Source organism: Mixophyes fleayi, chromosome 2, assembly GCF_038048845.1.
Source record: "Mixophyes fleayi isolate aMixFle1 chromosome 2, aMixFle1.hap1, whole genome shotgun sequence".
Classification (NCBI taxonomy): Eukaryota; Metazoa; Chordata; class Amphibia; order Anura; family Limnodynastidae; genus Mixophyes; species Mixophyes fleayi.
The window spans coordinates 2,327,694-2,345,314 of NC_134403.1; the positions used below are offsets into that span (position 1 = coordinate 2,327,694).

The following is a 17,621-nucleotide window of genomic DNA, read 5'->3' on the forward strand; positions in this document are numbered from 1 at the left end:
TTTAGCAGTGACAGTCAACTATATCATCATAGAGTCAGGTTCGACTAGAGCAGACTGACAATTAAAGTTACTGAATTGCCATTGTAGCCTTTACCCTGAGGTTCAATAAGACCGTCTCACAATCCAAAATTCAGCATATTTTCACACATTCACAGAGTCATACGGTCATACGCCTAATGACAATTAAAGCACATGAATAAAGAAACAAAAACTGATTACTGAGACTTATGATGCCAGAGTCTTCTTCAAATACAGACTGACTGAAAGTAACAGGAAGACAGAAACGCTCTTGTTTAAAGCAGACAAAGATTCTAGTCTGTCATCCGGTGTCCAACAAGTCTGATGTCCGTGCACAATGAAGATCTGGGCATCTCGGTGTGGACCTCCAAGTACTGTCACAGTTAAGTTGTTAAGTGACCAGTGAGATTCAGGTTCATACGGGTGGAGAGTCAGTGAACACACACAGGTGGATGTTGCAAAATACTCTAAGTTTATTAAACAAAACAGACAGCAGGTTTATATAAAGTACAGATCACATAGCCATATCATTACTGCACAAGTGTATCAGCTGTGTAGCTTATAGGGCACTGAGCCAGTGAGAAGTGAAGTATATGTCTTCAAGGCTAAATAAACTATAAACAGTATGTAATTGCTTGTAGTTTCATTTCAACATCACTTTAAACAAAACAATCTGTCCGTTAACTCTTTCATGTGTCCCATATGCAGCTTCTAATACTTTGTTTTACTTGTCACTTATGATAGATGTGGGTGAAGATCACAGCTACATTTTAATCAAATTTAGGGCCATCTTTATTTTCTGCAAATGATAAATGACTTTTATTTTCAGGGCATGTGTCCGGATCCCGTATATCAGGGGGTTAAAGAATGGTGGAACAACTAAGCCAGTAACCGGCAAGAGAACATGAACCATAATAGGGAGGTTATTACTACCCAGTCTGTATCTGATTATAACAAATAACAATCCTAATAAAAATACAGAAAAGTTGAGTAAATGGGTCACCAAGGTGTGGATGGCTTTCTGACGTGACTCTTTTGAGACCCTCAGGCAGACAACAAATATCCTCAAATAGGTAAAAACAGTGACTGAAACGGTGACAAATAAGTAGATGGAAACTACAGCAGCTGAAACATTCTTACTGAGAGAAGCGTCCACACAGGACAGAATAACGAGGGACATATTATCACAAAAAACATTGGTTATTTTATCCCCACAAAGAGGAAGTGTCCAAGTTAGCAGAATACATATGAGGGCAGCAATGAAGGATATTACACAAGATCCACTGATGAGATTTATAACCTTCTTGTTTGTCATTAAGGTGACATAGTGCAAAGGGTGACAGACGGCCAGATACCGGTCATAGGCCATGATGGTAAAAGTGCTCATATCAAAAAAGACAAAGATTGTAAGACACAGAGCCTGAGTGATACAACTGGAATGAGAGATGGTCTTAGATGAGGTGATCAGGTCAAGTATCAGCTTTGGGAAAAATGTGGAACTCCCCAAAATTCCATTGAGGACAAGTATACTTATGAGAATGTACATAGGTTCATGTAGACTTTGCTCCATCAAAACCAAAAATATAATAATAACACTAAAAAGCATAATAAATAAATAAATAAAGATAGAAAGGGCACAGTATAAATGTTTAAATTCTTCCATCTGTAGAAGTCCCAGGAGAACCAATCTGGTGCTGACATTGAACATCGGTTGTGTCTTGCTTCTTTCTGTTCAAATCAGAGGAGATTAACCATAGGATCCTGTACAATGAAAAATACAGATCAAAAAGTTTGTTTCTCTAAATATTCTTTACTCTTTATTCTCTATTCTTTAGCTCTAGTCGGTGGCTTATAAGGGCAATTTTTAAATTGTCATACAGAATAACATACAATATCACTAATATTGTTTCCTAGTGTATATAATAGAAATGTAATCTATTAATGGAGATGAGTCTAGTAACTAAAGACATCCCAGTTTGTTATGATGTAAGGGGGAGACCCTGAGCCTCAGAATTAGTCCATGGTTGTGATGTTTCGAATCCTCTTACTAATTCCTTACTTTCTACCTTCACCTGCTGCACCAGTATAGAAAGATAATACAATTGATGTAACAAATTTGAAGAATACTTGTAATTATTTTTTATATTTGGCCCCTTTATTTTCCAGCTTATGAACCTATTTATCATGTATTTGTTTTTAAATGATATTTAAAAAGAAATTTTAAATGAAGCAGTGAAATGAGGATCATTATTGGTAATTGTTCAGCCTACAAATTATATTGGATGTTTTCATCAATTCCTTTCTTTTATATAGAGTATATTCGTGCATAATTAACCTGCAATGGTGAAGAGCTGAGTGAGGTTCATGCCGGCAGATAGAAATGTACAAATAATGATTCTATCCCAGTATTTGCTGCTCTGACTCCTAACAATGAGAAACGTATGAAGATAGGAAGCAGCCTACTGGCCTCCTAAGAAAACCATTAAAGAATTAGTATAACCAAAGCACAATCAAAAGTTAATAGTCACAAATTACAAATCATAATTAAACAAATAATCACACAACACACACACACACACACACACACACACACATTGCATTCTGTAATACTATACCGCTAAGTAATCTGTAATACCCTGCAAATCACAGGTATATTATGGCATGCTCTCATTCAGAAAAAAAGATATGCCAGAGTGCCTCTTGGGAAGTTCATTGCAAATTTTGTTGGCCATTTTTGGGTGCCAACTGCAGCCCCTGGCTGCTCACCACAGCCCGATAGTGCACTAAAAACATGCAGTTAGGCACTGCAACGAAAAACTGCCCAAAAAAAAAATTGGCGTTTGGCTCCAGAATGTACTAAAAAGCTCTGGGAGATTCAGGGGAAACAAAGGGGAGGGGCTAAAAGGGACTGCTAGAGGCTGGTGAACGGCTGCTGGCTGCTGTGAGGTGTGCTGTAACTGCTGTCTGGGTTCATGGAGGACCTACCCACAAGGAGCCATTGAATGCTGTTGCTGGACTGTTGCCATGAGGGATATTTCCTGCTAAAGTTCCAAATTTAAAAGCCAGCCCAGATGGAAGCATCTTTGGAGTAAAGTAAAATACCGAACTTGCTACCGCCCATCCGATGTCAGCAGGACTCATATGAAGACAGAAAAGATTATGGTTTATTGTGCTTTATTATGTTTAACTTATTAAAGTGAAACAAGTGAGACATTGAGCTGTGTTATTGAAACTTTTGACCGGGACTGTAATATTGCTATTGCGAGGTTATGGTGCTGTCTGAAGGAAGAGTTTATTCCAGTCAAATCTGCTGTATTTAAAGTTTATCTGAAAGCTGATGCAGAGTGGTAGGGACATAGAGAGAAACCATTTGTCACAAGAGTCTGTATATAGATCATCAGAAGTTTGACTCTAACTAAAATGGTTGCAAGTTTTTTAACTCTACAGTTGCTGGGAGAGATCTGTTTACTCCACTAGATGGATTACTAAGTGAAGATTGTATTCCTTAAACTGGAAATCGTGTATTGTGCAGAACTACTGTTTCTCACACTGAGCTCAGAAGTCACGTATGCGTCAAGTTATTAAGATACATGTGTCCAGCTGAAACTTTGCTTTAACCTGTAATACTTGTTGCATGTCAACTGATTTTTGTGTGATAAGCATAATCTGTATATTTGCACTAAAGACCTATGATGATTGATTTGTATGGATAGTCTACTGCTAATTGTCTAATGTTAGCAACCATCTTTCTCTCAAAAGTAATTGACCAGTGAAACCCATTTCACTGAAGCACTAATGTCTAATATCAAAGTGAGATATATTTCTTCAGTGACCTATGTGCTGTAGTCATTTATGCTTGCATATTGCTGATATTGTTGAAACAAGATTCTTAAATTGTTATTTTTTTTGTCACAGGTTGAATAACATTGCATATTGATGGTCTCATGGTAATACTTCCCTACACTACTGCTACTTATTTGTAGATATGTTCACTGATCCCCGTGTTCTGGTTTTGGATCTGGATTAACGTTGTGTTTTGGTTTTGGTTTTAGCAAACCCACATTACAGGTTTTGGTTTTGGATCCCTATTTTTTACTAAAATCCCTATTTTTTTTTGCTGAAATCACATAATTTTGCTTCCCCCCCTACATTATTATTAACCTCAATAACATCATCACCAACACTAATTTCAAGTCATTTGCAGTTAATTTTGACCACCTCACAGGTCACAATATTATTTTCATACACTTTCAAACAAAGACTGCAGCAACCATCATGGCATATGACCGATATCTGGCCATCTGTCACCCTTTGCACTATGTCACCTTAATGACAAGTGATAAGAAGAAGGCAATTGTCATGCCTGGGCATAAGACCAAAAAATTCACCTCTCATGTGTGGAATTATTTTTACACAAATCCTGACAACAGTTGTCTAGCCATTTGTAGCATTGTAAAGCCACAGTCAGTAGAGGCAGGGACCTTAACAATCTAGGAACTTCATCCATGTTACGCCATTTGAGGCGAGTTCATGGAAAGCTTCTGTGAAAATCAGAAACTTATGCTAAAAAATAACAACAAACAGTCCAGCATCAGCTACCTCCCTTCTCTCAACTAGATCCTGACACCTGCAATCTACACTCACAACACCCAAATCATCAATATCTTCACAAGTGATCGCAGTTAGTCCTGCATCCAAGCTTCTAAGGCGAGATGACTCCTCCCCTATGCAGGACTCCTCAGAAGAATCCTTGAGCGTTAGGCCCACTGCTGCTGCTCCTGCTGCTGGGGCTGGATCTTCAACCCAGAAGCAGAGCAAGAAGAAGACTACTAGTACTTTGCAACAATTGTCTGTTAAACAATCCTTTGCAAGAGGAAGCAAGTATGAAAGCTGTCACCCAGTAGCAAAGTGGATCACAGACGCCATGCCGACTATGCTAGTATTAGATCTGCGTCCAATATACACTATTAATGCAGCTAGTTTTAGACAGCTACTTGAGGTCTTCTGTCCCCGTTACCAAATTCCATCACAACACCATTTTACTAGAAAAGCTATTCCTCACCTCTACCAGAAGGTTCGTAAAAATTTAATTATTGTGCTACAAAATGCCATTCCACCCACTGTACACTTAACCACCGATATGTGGACAAGCGGAACTGGGCAAACTAAAGATTATATGATTGTCACAGCCCACTGGGTTGGTGATTTGCCAACACCAGCAAGGTCAGCAGCAACATGTACCCAAGAACGTCACATTTTTCAGAGGCAGCTACTCTGTGTATCATCTGCTTCACTAACAGGCATATTATTATTATTATTATTATTATTATTATTATTATTATCATAGATTTGTAAGGCACCACAGTGCTCCACGGCGCCGAACAGTAGGGAAGACAAAGATATACATAAAACAAGACATACGTAAAACAAGAACAGACAAGGCAGACAAAATGAATGGAGACATAAAAACACAAGGTATGGAGGACCCTGATCTTTAGAGAGCTTACATTCTAAAGGGAAGAGGGCACAGTTGAAACAAGAGGAGCGAGTGTGGCTCAGAGTGGAGATTGGAATAGTTTTGAGGGTGCATTAGTGTGAATAGTGTTATCGAGGATAAGGTCACCTCTAAAAAAGAGATGGGTTTTTAAAGAGTATCTAAAGATTTGAAGGCTGTGGGAAAGTCTGATTGACCGTGGTAGGGAATTCAATAAGTAGGGAGCAGCACGGGAGAAGTCTTGAAGGCGGGAGTGAGAGGTGGTTATCAGAGACAAGACAAGGTGCAGGTCAGAGGTAATACCGCTGACAAAATGTTTGAAAGACTAAAGGATGTCATTGCAACATGGCTTATCTTGCTTGGACTGTCCTGACGATATGTGATTTATGATAACGCCACCAATATTGTTAGAGCATTATAGCGGGGGGAATTCCATCACATTCCCTGTTTTGCCCACACAATCAACTTAGTGGTACAGAACTTTTTAAAAAATGACAATGACATGCACGAGATGCTGTCTGTGTCCTGAAATATTTAGGGTCATTTTGGGAGAATGCAGCAGCTGCAAGAAGAATAAAACTTAGGGGATTGTACTTTAGTCCAGCACAGCGGAGAACACTTTCCGTGCTGTGCAAGGTGCTGAAACCACTCAAAGTAGTCACCTGTGAAGACAGTGCAGACACTTTTAGCTTGAGTTAAGTGATTCCTCTAATTAGACTTTTTAAACAGCAACAAGAGAAATTGAAGGAGGAAATGAAACAAAGCAATTCCGATAATTATGTTGGACTAAGTAGATTAAGTACTTTATTCGCTTCGTCAGGATCCAAGAGTTATCAACATCTTGAAATCGGATCATTACATTTTGGCAACTGTGTTTGATCCTAGTTTTAAGAGCTATGTCTTCTCTTTCTTTCCAACTGACCCAGATCTCAACAGACGCAATGAGCTCCTGCTCAGCAAGCTAACAGCTCAAGTGATACATGACACAATGACGTCTCCTTCTTCAGTTTCTCTGGAAATTTCTGCTAGGAAAAAACTTATCTTTCCCAAGACACCCAGTGGTGATGTAGATGAGTCTGCACAACATTTTGACATTTGGTCTGGTCTAAAAGAATTGCCGAAAAATCGTGACAGCTCTTCATTAAAATGAACTACAAATTGCTTGAGGAAGGTCATTACCGGCAATTACATCAAAGTACACAAACTTCTTTGATGGTGAATTAGTAATGTTTGAGGATGATGTACAGACTGATAAGGGTGAATATGATGACAGTGTAGATTGCAAGTGCTGAGATTTAGCTGAGAGAAGGGAACTAGCTGATACTGGTAAGCTTGGTATTATTTTGGGTAAAATGGCATGTTAGCAATTTTATGTTTTTCTACAGTAAACTTTCACCTTTATTAGAAAGGTGTTTATTTCTTTAAAAAGGTACACACTTTTTTTTTACATTTTTTGTTTCCCTGACTTACAACCACTATGCACTTGAACACAGGCTTTAGCACATGAGGTAGAGGGATTAGTATCATCATGACTGAGACTGGAGAGTGACAAGAACAATGCCACCCCTCCTGTTTCTGTATGAGCTATGGCATAGTATAATGCCACTGGAGACTTTTAAGAACACTGACAGCCCTATTATTACAATTTCTGTTTCAACACTGAACCCTGCCACCTCTTCTGTTTCTGAGTGAGCTATGGCACAGTAAAATGTAACTGCAAATTTTTAAGAACATTGCCAGCCCTATTATTTTTTATTTCAGCAATGACAATTAGCAATGGAGCAATGGAGCTCTCCTCTTTGTGTTACCTATATAACACAGTACAACGTGACTGCAGATTTAGAAGACCAAGCCTGCCAGACCTATTATTTCTATTTCAGCAATGACAATTAGCAATTGAGCAATGCAGCTATCCAGATTGTCACTGGAGACTTTGAAGAACACCCCTCCTTCTTTTCTACCTATGAAGCTGCCCAACTGCACTAGAGACTGCCAAGAACTGTGCTTCCTCTCCTGTGTCCCTCTGTAAAATTGCGCTGTATCGACGTGGAGGGCGGTACTTATAGAATCCAAAACTAGTGAGATCCGACAACGTAAACATTACATTTTTCCTTGTTTTCAATTCTGAGGGTGCACGAAAGTACCGAACCGGTTTGGGTGTGTTTGGTTCTCGGGGAACAGAGCCTGAGCATCTCTACTTATTTGTCGCAGTGGTAAAATCTTATGCCACATGCACAGAGAATAAACCCATGAGTTTATACAGTTTTAACCCTTGTTTCATTCCAACACTACTGACGGGACCTTTGCCTCTCTACCATACCACCGGGCCTGTGGAATCCTCTGACACTACATCTGAGGTGCCAACCACATTCCCCATTACAATTCAATGGTGATGTGATTGAAAACTATTTAAAACACATTTCTAAAACTAACCATATATAAATCAACTGACAAACAAATGAAATTATAATCCTGGAAAAGAATATTTATAAATGTGCTATTAAAACATAATAAGTACAGTAATATTAGCTAGTAGTGCAGTTATGTCAAAATTCATTATCATATGGTGAAAAAAATTGTATAAGGCTATATAGAAAACAATCCAAAACTAAAAGGTCTAAATTAATGTGAATAAAAGCAGTAATTAGAAATAATGCAATCAAAAATTATACAGACACCCAGTCCTGAAATACTGTACAGGTAATGATTATTTGAAGAGTGCAGGGAAATTAGAATCAGCTAATGTCTAAAGGTCATAGGAGCGTGTAAGATACACAGGAAAATATATTATAATTAGCAGAATACTTTCCCTTCTCCTAACACGGTTATTAATATAAATGTTATCAATAAATGCTCCAGTAAATCCTATTGGTCAGATATATAATTGCTAAATGAACTGATGTTGGAGTCAATGACTTGTATTAGTTGTAGGAACAGTATATGTTTCCTGTTCTCCTGTATGATAATTTTACTGGATTAGATCAGCATCCAGTCTGTGAGAAAAGTACTTCATGTACAATGTTTGCTGTGAGTGGGAATATAACTGAACAAATCTGAAGAATATCACACTAACAATATATATAGAACAAACATAAAATAAAAATAAATCAGTGGGTTGTAACTTTGTCAATATATAAAATAAAAATGATATAGGAGCAATAGAGAAAACGTACTATTCTGCGATTGATACATAGATCATACACATATTTTGTTTTGTCGGACATAGAGATATCACCTCTGCCTAATCTCTGATTGCAAATATCAGAACATGATCTCTCCTTACATAATGTTCACCTTCTTCCAGCAATGAAATAACACAATGTTTCATGTGTTGCTTTTATAGCTAATGAACAACAGTGTTTAATTTTTCTTTTGCAAATCCCATTAAAATCAGATAAATTGTACATTGCAAAATGGCTCCTCCTGATAAATCAATATCTGTTGGGGGCATCTTCATTGTTCACAGTTACAACTTTATATTAAAGAATTATTTTTTTAGTCACCATTAAAATTTTATAATATAGGCTCAAAAATAGTAACTGTAAGTGTGAATGTTCTGCTGACCCTGAATGTACCTGACCTGCTCTGACGCAACTTCTGCTGACACCAAATATCAGGCAGGCTGGGCTGGGGGGCAGGAGAACATCTGCCGCCCCAAGCTGGTCCCATAGTGGGCTTCCTTGTACTGAGTCACGGGGCCACCTGCATTTTTTTGCCTTTGCCATGTTCCAAATAGACTTCTGAAGTGGGTCTTGCCTCCTGGGCTAAAATTTGCCAGCCCTCCCCTGCCAAATATAATGACTTCCATACTGTACCTAACATGATGGAGCGTTCAGTCATATATAGGGTAATAAATAGTGACAGTGAATGTACCTGAGCTGCTCTGACACAACCTCCGCTGACACCAAATATAATGACTTCTATACTGTACCTCACATGCCGGGGTCTCTGCAGATGGAGCGTTCAGTCATATATAGGCTCCATATATTTATAATCACAGTGAGAAGACTCAGCCAAACCCCAGAGGAGGTAAATTCCCTACACAGACAGATGTAGAGATAACAATATATCTCTCTTATTTTGTAGATATTACATTCTCTGCATACACATGAAAACCTATCAGCACTAAAGAACTGCTCACTTCTATATAATATATCGAGTTGGAAAGTTATTATTATGATGTATTTATAAAGTTCCACTGTGATGCTGGACCATGGGGAACAGTTACATGTAAGGTAGCAAAGAGATGTGACATTTTGTTACCTGTTAGGGCGCATGCCCGTGTCCAACATGCCAGGAATCATTGATTCATATGTTACTTTCATGTCTGTACACACAAGGATGTGGAGAAACATACAGAAACAGGTGGTTTGAACATTGGAAATTAAGGTCTGCCCAATGTTTCTATCATATCCATTTCCCTTTTTACTTGGGTGATAATGTTCCATGTGCATGTTGAAGTACCTAGTGCATTGTATAAAGGGACATTCATATTCTACATTCACCTGTATGAGCCCTAGAGAAGAATCAGGGTCCAGGCAGATGCTGAAGAACATGGACTTCTTATGTATATACTGCAAATATAAGAGAATTATTTCCATAATTGGATGAGTTTTTATAAGATTTGTAGTTCCTCTGACCTTATTCTACCTTTGTCTCATATCTGCAGTCCATATTCCTTTTCAGGGTCAGAAATCTGTTGGACCTGTAGTGATGATCCGCTGATCCATAACTGAGATAGAACAGAAATATTGATCACCCTCTTCTAATGCACACCATTCATTTCACTGGCCTTCATGACACCATTCTTTGTTGGGTCTCTTTCTACCTATTCAACCAATCCTTCAGTGTCTCTAACTCTAGAATACACCCCACTACCACTACCGGTCCATGAAGGCTCTGTTCCCGGTCCTCTCATTGTACATGTCTTCTCTTTGGAAATAATTAGCTTTTTCAGCCTCCAAATCTACCTCTCATCCTTGCTACTGTACAAGTCCCCACTCTGAGAAACATCTCATTATTCTTGTCTCAAAAAACTGCAGGAACTTGGGTCCTGATTCATTAGGGATCTTAAATGATGAGGAATCTTATTTCAGTCTCCTGGACAAAACCATGTTACATTACAAGGGGTGCAAATGAGTGTTCTGTTTTGCACATAAGTTAAATACTGCCTGTTTTTTCATGTAACACACAAATATGAACTTTAAATTTCAGTGTACAAATAAGCTATCAAGTATTTGTGTGTTACATGAAAAAACAGTCAGTATTTAACTTATGTGTAAAACAGAACACTCATTTGCACCCCTTGCAATGTAACATGGTTTTGTCCAGGAGACTGAAATAAGAATCCTCTTCTTTTAAGATCCTTAATGAATCAGGCCCTTAGTCTTAATCCAGGCAGTGGAACTGTTTAAAGGTTCAGTTTCAAATCCAATCTGTCTCCACATGTGCCAACATGTTTTGTCTATAGTTGGAGTGCATAAAATGAGTATAGAGCCCTTTGTCTCCTCTAAAGAAGACAAACTGTGGTCTAAACTTGTTAGTTATGGCTGAAGTTGGCACATGTGCAGAAAACTCAGATTATAATCTGAGGTGTGGGTAGACTTCAATTTCCTGGTGTTAGACTGAGCTGTCAGATTTTTGACAAGAGAGTGCCAGTATGAGTCAAGAAGAACACACAGGTCTATCCAGTTTGATTTATTCAGTGAAGAAGCAGATGAGTAATCACTGTATTTATGTCTATATATGTTTTTTTTAACCATTTCCATTTAGACTACTAAATTATTTTGCACTATCCAAAGTCCCCTCTTTTTCTTTCTTGTGTTTTTAGATTAAGAATTTGTTTCTTAAAGGAGAGCAGCAAACTTGTATGTATGTTATTGTTAAGATAACAGGTTTATCTGGCCTTTCTATATAAGGGAATATATACCCAGTATCTTCTAGGGGTTTACCAGTCACTCAGGCAAAGCAATTATCAAGTAAAATGGTGCTTTTATTATTATACACAACATCAGAATACAAATACAAAAAAAAAAGCAAGGCATCCTGTCCTTTACCCAGAACCCAGAGGACTGCAGTCACCTTGTCTCCTGGTTCCTTGAGTCCCGGTCACTTGGCCCAATTTTCTTTCTCTCTATCAGTGTGATTAAAAGTCCACCAAGCTATCAGACTCACGGGGTGATGCGCTGAGAAAGTGTGATTGAAGAGGAGAAGCTGAAAACTCCACGACATGGACCCTTCAATATAGCAATCTCTGCACTCAGTCCTTTTATCTCCACTGTGAACCAACGGTCCCAGGGCTGGATCAATCTTTTTAAACACAGTTACATTTGTCACACTTCCGGAGCAGCCCATGGGGTGGGGTTAGATATAAAACCCTAAATTGATTTGTCATCTGTCATAAGAGCCAGTTTCAGGTCTCTACTTTCTCATACCAATATACCCCTGGACCCCTGCTGGTTTGACTTCAAGGTGTTTAGCTGGTCACAACCTGAGACAATAAGGAAATAATAAGGATACTCAAGGAAATACTCAAGGCCTGGAGGATGAAGTGGCACTCCAGTATTAACCCCTTACAGCTTTATAAAGCTAATTAAGATGCAGAAGATGTAGGAGCTGGAAGATGCCGATAGAGAAGACAATAACAACTGATGCATATAAATTAGATGTAGAAAATGTAGGTGCAGGTGAATGTACATAAAAAAGACAGATAACTAGTGTAGTAAATAAGTGAGTTGTACGAGCTGTAGGAGCAGGTTGATGTACATAGAGAAGACAGATATGTAGTGATGCAGATAAGTGAGATGTAGAGGATGTAGGGACAGGTTGGTGTATATGGAGAAGACAGACAAATAGTGATGCAGATTAGTGAGATGTTGAAGAAGTAGGAGCAGGTGGATGTACATGGAGAAGACAGATAACTACTGATGCAAATAAGAGGGATGTATAAGATTTACGATCAGGTTGATGTACTTAGAGAGGACAAATAACTAGTGATGCAGATAAGGGAGATGTAGAGGGTGTAGAAGCAACTGGATGTATGTAGAGAATACAGATAAATAGTGATGCAGATAAATAAGATGTAGAAGATGTAGGAGCAGGTGGATGTACATAGAGAAGACAGATATCCACTGATGTAGATAAGTGAGATGAAGGAGCTATAGGAGCAGTGACTGTTCATAGATAGGTCAGATAACTAGTTATGTAGATAAGTGAGATGTAGGAGCAGGTGGATGTACATAGAGAAGACAGATAACTAATGATGCAGATAAGTAAGTTGTAGAAGATTTAGGAGCAGGTACATGTATGTAGGGAAGAGAGATAAATAGAGATTCATATAAATAAGATGTAGAAAATGTAGGTGCAGGTGAATGTACATAGAGAAGACAAGTAACTAGTGATGCAGATAAGTGAGATGTAGAAGATGTAGGAGTTGGTGTATGTATGTAGAGAAGACAGATAAATAGTGATGCAGATAAGTGAGATTTAGAAGATGTAAGAGCAGATGGATGAGTAGACTGATAACCAGTGATGTAGATTAAGGAGTTTTAGATAATGTAGGAGAAGGTGGATTTACATAGAAATGACAGGTCCTACTCCCAGGCTCCTCTGTCTGGCCTCCTCCAGCGCCTCCTCCCAGGTCTCCTCTTGGGATTCCTCCATGGACTCCTCCTGGGACTCTTCTTCCATGGCCACCTCCCAGCCCTCCTCCCTGGCAGCACCTCTTCGGTACTCCAGGTACCTGCTTTGGAACAGGGTCAGACGGTGTGATGGAATAAAAATGACACATTAGCTTAGTTAAAAATGTTATCCCTGTTGTATAATGTTAGTTTACATTGTGAAATTTCCATTTCCACGGAGAGACAATTGAGTGGCTTAAAGAATTAAAAATCTACACCACTTACAGATGGACTTTACCAATGAATGAACTATGGTAATATCACAATCACATAGTTATTCAGAAAGATCATTATTACAGGATACATTTGATGACAAAATATTTATGGACCCAGCAAGAGATCCTTCTCCAAAGGATTTATTACAACATCTGCTGGAAAGAATAGAGAAGCAAGAAGCAAATCAGGAATGCCTCTTGCAGTTTCTTCAGGGACTATCTGTCCGGCTGGAATCTCAGCAAAATACCCTGGCACCACCTCGTTCAGCGATTACCCCTGCAGAGTCTGTCTCTGTTCCAGCTTGTACCTCTGCCTCGCAGTTGTGAATTCCCAACCCTTGAATGTTTGATGGGAACCCTAACCGCAGATTATGTAGAGGATTTTTAAACCAGTGTGGGATTTCAGTTTGAATTTCTGCCTGGTAATTCCCCCATGTTTCGTTTACATGGCTGTCCACTTCATCTGACCGCGGCTCGCAATTCATTTCAAGGTTCTGGAGGGCCTTCTGCGCCAAATTAGGTATTACATTTGACTTTTCTTCTTATCACCCCAAGTCCAATGGACTTACTGAATGGACAAATCAAGAACTTGAAAAATTCCTTTGTGTGTATGTGTCTGCTCATCAGATCGATTGGGTTGGACTCCTTCCTTGGGCAGAATTGGCACATAATAATCATTTTTATGAGGCAATTGCGAATTCTCCATTTTTTGTGATGTACGGGTGTCCTACCTTTTCTCAAATTCCGATATCTTTGGTTCCTTCAGTTGATTCACTTATACTATATTTTTCTCTGATTTAGGCACAAACTAAGACCAACCTGATGAACTTCTCCATCCGCTCTAAGGAGATATTTGAGAAAAAGAGCCACTTCATTCCTAAATTGGTTCCAGAAGATAAAGTATGGTTGTCAACCAAGAATATTTGCCTAAAAATTCCCAGTATGAAACTTGCACCCAAATTCATTCGGCCTTTTCCAATTTCCGACATCATCAATCCAGTAGCCTCTATTCCATATATTCCTCTTGAAGCCGGTAGTATAGAATCAGTTCTCTACTATTAGGGAGTCTCCGCCTCTGGTTCCTTCTCAAAATCAAGCAGAATATAAGATTAAACAATTACTGGACTCTCACAAATCCAGAGGTTCTGTACAGTTTCTTGTCGATTGGAAGGGCTATGGTCCTGAGAAACGCCACTAGGTTAAAACTTCAGACATTCTAGCCACTCAATTACAGTTTCACAAGAAATATCCTAACAAACCCTTTTAGGGTGTTCGGAGTCCACTCTTATGGCAGGGGGTACTGCAACAAAACTTACCTTTTCCACGCTCCAGTGCTGACTTCCCGTGCCGCGCTCAGCACTTCTGGGTGGTGGGTCACATGACTTGTCTCTAGGGGTGGGGTTTTTAAACTTGGCTATCTATTTAATGCTAGCACTGACACTTGCACAGTGTTAATGCAACTTGTTTGCTGTACTGCTGACCACTGAGCTGCTCCCTGAGTGTTCCTATCTGCTGATCTCCATCCCTTGTCTGACTTACCGGGTACCAGATCCAAGCCTGTGTGACGATCCTCCACCTAATCCTCCGTGCACCAGAACCTGGCCTGTTACCATTCCGCTACGGCTACTGTGTTCCTGCTAGCACAGCACCCCTAAGGCACTTCACTTTAATTTAAATCCTGTTGTTGTATCCCAACGGGGACCGTAACCTGTGAGTTCTCTGCAGCAAAGCCCATCCTGCCTTGCGGCGGTTCTTGGTGAAAACCGGGGAAATCGTTAGACTCCGTGCCCCTGGTCTGTTAGTGCCAATTGGGATTGACACAGGTTTTTTATAGAATCTTAACACTCTCCTACATTTTGCACTGTGATTGGTTCTCAGTGCACCTATAGACGTGCTCACAAGGATCTCTTCAATACTGTCTGTAAGATGTCTCACCTGTCAATTATTATCGGTGTCCAAGCAATTAGGGGGGGTGTCTGTCCCCTTGCTAATCATACACCGGCATTCACAAGTGAATGCACCTGAATTAAAATCACATTAAAATGCACCTGTGTGACCTATATAAAGACTGGTGGGGTACTCATTCAGCCAAGTCATTTTGTGACTTCAGGACCTCAAATACCACAAGTTGGACACTAACCTCACAACTATTAATTTCATGCTCACAGACAGCCACAACATTTTTTCATGTTTCACTGACCTGATTTGCCTTTATTTCACTTCCATTCTTCCTACCCAAATGTCCCAAGTTTACTCTCCTTCCCCATTATCCCAATACGTTTCCTGGCCAGTGGACCGGTTTACCCACACCAGACCCTCTGGCACATCATGCACCATTTTCCCCTCTTTTAAGTTTCCACTTTTCAACTGCTGCCCCACTACTCTCTAACCAAATACATCCTTCTGTCCCCAAACCATCTCACGCCCAGACCCCTATGCCCAGCCACTCTCTGCTGACCCAATGACCTCTGCTTCTTCTACACAGGTTTCTACATAACAGGTAACCAGAAGCCTAGTGCAAAAGCAAAGCACACAGCTGCGGGGCAAGTGGAAAATAATTTTCTTTTTTATATTATGGATGATGTGTGGTTTGTGACATTTGTTTGTTATTAATTCTAGTGCACTTATTTGCTTATCCACAAAACCAAGTCTCTCTTTCGTAATTTATGGGGCTAGATTTACTAAGCTGCGGGTTTGAAAAAGTGGGGATGTTGCCTATAGCAACCAATCAGATTCTAGCTTTCATTTATTTAGTGCTTTCTACAAAATGACAGCTATAATCTGATTGGTTGCTATAGGCAACATCCCCACTTTTTCAAACTCGCAGCTTAGTAAATCTAGCCCATAGACTTTAAAAGTGACATTTATTAGGAAATGTGGCTGGATGTTTACAGTTTTATCTCTGATAATAAAAATTATGCGCTCAATCACCTACAGAAATTATTATATTATGGGAAAAATATTGGGGAATGAATGCTGGCCAGAAGTAAACCTGTGGTGAATATAAACTGGCGTTTATTTGGGTACACTCTATGGTAATAAATGACATATTCATAACATGCAACACATTCATATAAAAGTGTGAATTCACATAACTATAAAAATATAAAAACATAAACATAAAGGAAAAAGCATAAGGGCCAGCCACTTAGCCATTAATGTAAAATAAAACATATGTATAATAAACATAAAGGAACCAGTACAAAAAACTGGTGTGTCCATACACTTCCAATAGTCCAATTCACTCCAGTTGAAAACCTAGGTCTCAGAGCCCAACAGGGTATGCGGGTTTGTTAAAGGACCCGTATTTACGCCATAATTGCGCACGCTATCTTCTTCTTCTATTTCTGGATACGCTCATTATCTTACCATATGCATTTACGCTTTCCCACATATGACACGCCTACTTCAGACCTTTAAACCTGATTTACTGTATCACACAAATTTATATATATAATATCCCCTATATCAAGACATTATAAATTCATAACCACAACGCAGATTTATATGTATGAAATAGAATCTTTACTTGTACAATAATGTAATAATATAATTTCGATAATATAATCTTACACACGGTACATATAATAGATGGCAATATGTGTGTAGGTACAATAACTTATTAATTTCTTATTAATTATGCATGTGTGTGTATGTGTATGTGACTGTGTGTGTGTGTGTATGTATCTCAGACCATAATGAAACTTCTTCTTACAATGTAGTCACCATCCAAAATGGCTGACATGCCATGCTTTGTTACAAGCTCATGTTGGCTCACAAGGCCTCACTTACTAACAATGTAAAGTCAGGACAGACCCATTACTCATTACAAGCAGTATTAGCCAGTCCACCACAAATAGCTTTCTATTCAGCAGTTATCACACAATGTCCACTAACATTTCTTGTCTAACAGGGGGAGAGATCTCTACAAACTTCAAAGCAACATTCATAGAAGTCTTTTTATCTTATCACACATCTGTTTAACTAGTAGCAATTACACACATAGGGGGGAGGGGATGAGAGCACACACCAGCCAGACAAGCTACCAATATATTTACAGTGTTACACAATACAGTATGAATCTTTATCTAGTAGATATTCACAGAGAAGCCACACTATTGCTACATCAAATACAATACTATTCAAGTATGAAGTCTATTGTATTGATACAATCAAACCCCTAAGGTATCACTAATTTCAAACCCTTAAACAGCA

General features: G+C 39.0%; 1 protein-coding gene across 1 annotated transcript; it reads right to left on the bottom strand.

Annotated features, from left to right (window-relative positions):
• Positions 1-652: 652 nt before the first annotated feature.
• On the bottom strand, positions 653-1,772 carry LOC142140000 (olfactory receptor 6K3-like). Its single transcript, XM_075197858.1, has one exon. The coding sequence runs from the start codon at positions 1,724-1,726 to the stop codon at positions 782-784; it is 945 nt and encodes a 314-aa protein (XP_075053959.1). The 5' UTR covers positions 1,727-1,772; the 3' UTR covers positions 653-781.
• Positions 1,773-17,621: the final 15,849 nt, after the last annotated feature.

Bases quoted from the DNA above. Each gene is read 5' to 3' on its own strand.
- LOC142140000 (XM_075197858.1), bottom strand. From the start codon at position 1,726: ATGTTCAATGTCAGCACCAGATTGGTTCTCCTGGGACTTCTACAGATG.